Genomic DNA, 3,250 nt, shown 5'->3' with positions numbered 1-3,250 from the left:
TCTGCTCAACCAACGAGGTCCCGCATTAAATGAGCATGGAGAACAGAACACGCAGCAGCAGATAAACAAGCAGCCTCAACCCTTAATATCACTGATAAATAAACTTTTAATTAAAAGCCCCGCTGCTAAGCGCTCAGCCTCGCAAAGACAGTGAAGTCCAACCAACCTATATCTAGTTGGAGAGAACTGAAGGTCAGACTGAACTAACTTCAGTAGAGGGGTGTTGGCAGCTTCACTAGGAGTAAATCTATTAATTTACTCAGGCCAATTGCCCTAGGCAGGATTTTCCAATCCCTCCGCCTTGAGTTCACTTCGATGCATCTCCATGCCCTCCTTCCAGGCAATTCCAGCAATCTTTTGTAACAAAAGACAGAAATTTCTTCACTTTCCTTCCACTTTTTTGAGAGATTAATCCACCAAGTCCCTGCTGTAATCCATCTTCCAGCTATCAGGGGCCTATTCTGCTGCTGCCTCTCATCCTGTTGCCCACGTCATGGAGTTGTGTCACCCTTCAGCTGGGATGAGTTTCCTTCTCCACTCATTACCACCGCTCTGGCACTGAAATTACTCGAGGCAGGAGTTGCCTATTCACTGTACTTACATGCTGAGAACAAAAACAAAGATTAACACCGAAGGAAAAGCAGAAAGCAGCAGACTTATTCATATAAAAACTTTATTATTATAAAGAGGAGGACACAGCCCCCCAAGAGCAATGCTCTACAGCACCTCCCAGACTTTTAAAACTCAACAGTCATCATTAAATACAAATAGTGTCCAGAAAAAGAGATCTAAGCCCCAAACCGCCGTTGTTCCAAACGTGGCTGGAGATTTTCCACGCTGGTTTGCAATGCACGTGGGCACACAGGCACCCAGCGAGGCTGTGAGCTGGCACAACTTGAATCAGTCTTTACTCTTTTCTACTCTAAGTCCCAGGATGGGTTTTCAGTGTTATTGGAACACTGTATGGCTTTACCTCAAAGGGAAAGAGGAGAAGAAACCATCAGGGCTTGATGTCTCACCAGGAGTGAATAACCTGTATTTTCATATCTCAAGTCACACAGAATGAGGTTGTTTGTCTTTAAAACTCTTTCAACGGTTAATCTTTAAAAGAGAAAAACCAAAACACAATGAACAACAGAAATATTATCGCTGACACTAGAAAAAGAACAACAAAAAAAAGCAACAACAAAAAAAGCAACAAAAAAAAGCCAGCCATATTTAACCACCATCTACAGATGAGAAAATAAAAGATAAATAGGCCCAAGTTTAAAATTCTCCTACTTCTACCTGAAAAACCACCTCCTGTCTAACCTAGGAACGCATTGAACAGCGCTAACTTTCAGCGCATCAACCACTGTATGATGACTGATAGCACTGTCTAGTGCTACAGATACAAAAAAAAAAGGGAAGAGTACTTAAAATATGTCTGTTTCTCGACTTCCTTACAGAAGATTCCTGTGCTGTGTCGTGAAAAAGAACCTGAAGCAAAAAAACAGATTTACAAAAGCTGTTGTGCTCCAGTCAGCGGCATAGGTACATCTTCGAATTGGAACAATACCAAAAGTATCCTAGTAGAAAAGGCAAGATAAAAAGTCATACAAAGAGTGCTTTAGAAGTACAAAGTTAAGAAACGATGCATAGAATCATAGAACGACCAAGGCTGGACAAGACCTCCAAGATCACCCAGTCCAACCGTCCATCTACCACCAATATTTCCCCACTAAACCGCGTCCCTTGGGACAACTTTTAAACATCTCTTGGACACCTCCGGGGACAGTGACTTCAGCACCTCCCTGGGCAGCTTGACCACTCTTTTGGATTTTGGATCCAACCTGAACTTCCCCTGCCTCACGGCAACGTTTCACCGCCGTCTTAGCTCAACCCTCGCAGAATTTACACCAGACCCTCAAGCCAAAAAACGCCTCACTGCCTGCAGAACTCGCTGGTGATGTTTGGAAGGGGATAGGCAAAGAGAGTGAAATCCAGGATGTACTTGGGGAGCAGCTCTTTTATCAGCCGGCGCTGGGTGTTGCACAGGTAGTAGTGGAGCGTTTCCGCCGTCACGGGCTTGTACCACGACTGCCTTTCCGGGAAGCGGACGAAGGACGGTGCCTGAACTTCCTCCAGGACACGGTTGGCGTCCTCGTTGAGCCGCTCGTAGGAGCCGATGAAGTCGTACCGCACGGCGCAGGGCTGGCACAGGTTGTAGATGGGCATCCAGTGCTCGTTCATCCTCTCCGCCTCCTCGTCCAGCAAGTAGCGGAGGAACTCGGAGAAGGTCACGTCGTCGCCCGCTGACTTCCCCCCGTTCTTCCGGTACCGCCTGACTATCTCCACTCCGTACTTCTGCTGGTACTCCTTGATCTCCCCAAACTTGTTCCTGTAGGCCGACAGCAGCCTCTCGGCCGGGTTCCTCACGAAGATGAACTTGTAGTAGTTCTTCAGGCGGTAGTTGATCTCGTCGGGCCTCATGTCCCCCAGGAACACCAGGTCGCTCTTGTGGTCCATCTTCAGCTTGACGTCCACGCTCTCCAGCGCCCCGTCCAGCACCTTCAGGATGCGCTTCCAGTTGGAGCAGGCCACCTTGGGCACGTAGCAGTAGAGGAAACGGTACTTATCGCTGACCAGGAGATGACGGAGGACCGTCCTCCGCTGCCCGGCCGGCAGCTCCCAGACGCTGCGGGGCATGGCGGGCTGCCCGCACACGGAGCGGATGGTGCGGTTGCGGATGTCCCGCAGCACCTCGAGCTCCACATCTCCTCCTCCGCGTTCCTCCAACCGCCGGGAAACCTCCCCGGCCGCCGGGTGCAGCGGGAGAGGTTTCACTTCGGCCAGGATGCCCTTCTCGATCATCAGGAGCAGCCCGCTGGAGGCCAGGATGACGCCGAACATCAGCATGGAGGGCAGCAGCACCGTGCTGCCGCTCCGCAGGCGGGACCGGCTGCACGTCGAGGCGGCCGCCCGCCGCACCTCCCCGGGGAAGGCGGCCCGGGGCGACATGCCCTCGGAAGCTCCGGGCCTCAGCCTCCGCCGCTCCGCATGCCGGGGAGGGGGGGGACCGGAGGCCGGGAAGGAGGGCGAGGCGGGGCGGCAGCCGGCAGTGACGGCCGTAGGGGCGGGCTGGGGGCCGGCGGACGTTGCGCGGCATCCCCGCCCCGCCGCCCCTCCTCCCCGCCGGGGCAGCTCCGGCTCCGCCGCCCCTGAGCCCTTGCAGTCGGATGACGGGATCCATCCCGGCGCAGACGGAGGT

At 52.7% G+C, this 3,250-nt stretch overlaps 1 protein-coding gene across 1 annotated transcript; it reads right to left on the bottom strand.

Moving 5' to 3' along the window:
• Window positions 1-1,832: 1,832 nt before the first annotated feature.
• CHST14 (carbohydrate sulfotransferase 14) lies at window positions 1,833-3,044 on the bottom strand. The gene has a single exon (XM_065755569.1). The coding sequence runs from the start codon at window positions 2,998-3,000 to the stop codon at window positions 1,924-1,926; it is 1,077 nt and encodes a 358-aa protein (XP_065611641.1). The 5' UTR covers window positions 3,001-3,044; the 3' UTR covers window positions 1,833-1,923.
• Window positions 3,045-3,250: the final 206 nt, after the last annotated feature.

Source organism: Cyrtonyx montezumae, unplaced genomic scaffold (genome assembly GCF_038088225.1).
Source record: "Cyrtonyx montezumae isolate F1298 unplaced genomic scaffold, pur_monq_1.0 scaffold_10, whole genome shotgun sequence".
Classification (NCBI taxonomy): domain Eukaryota; kingdom Metazoa; phylum Chordata; class Aves; order Galliformes; family Odontophoridae; genus Cyrtonyx; species Cyrtonyx montezumae.
The sequence above is the reverse complement of the archived record's forward strand: the minus strand, read 5'-3'. Positions and strand labels throughout refer to the sequence as shown.

What these genes read in the sequence shown, in the direction of transcription:
- CHST14 (XM_065755569.1), bottom strand. Translation starts at nt 3,000, where the DNA reads ATGTCGCCCCGGGCCGCCTTCCCCGGGGAGGTGCGGCGGGCGGCCGCC.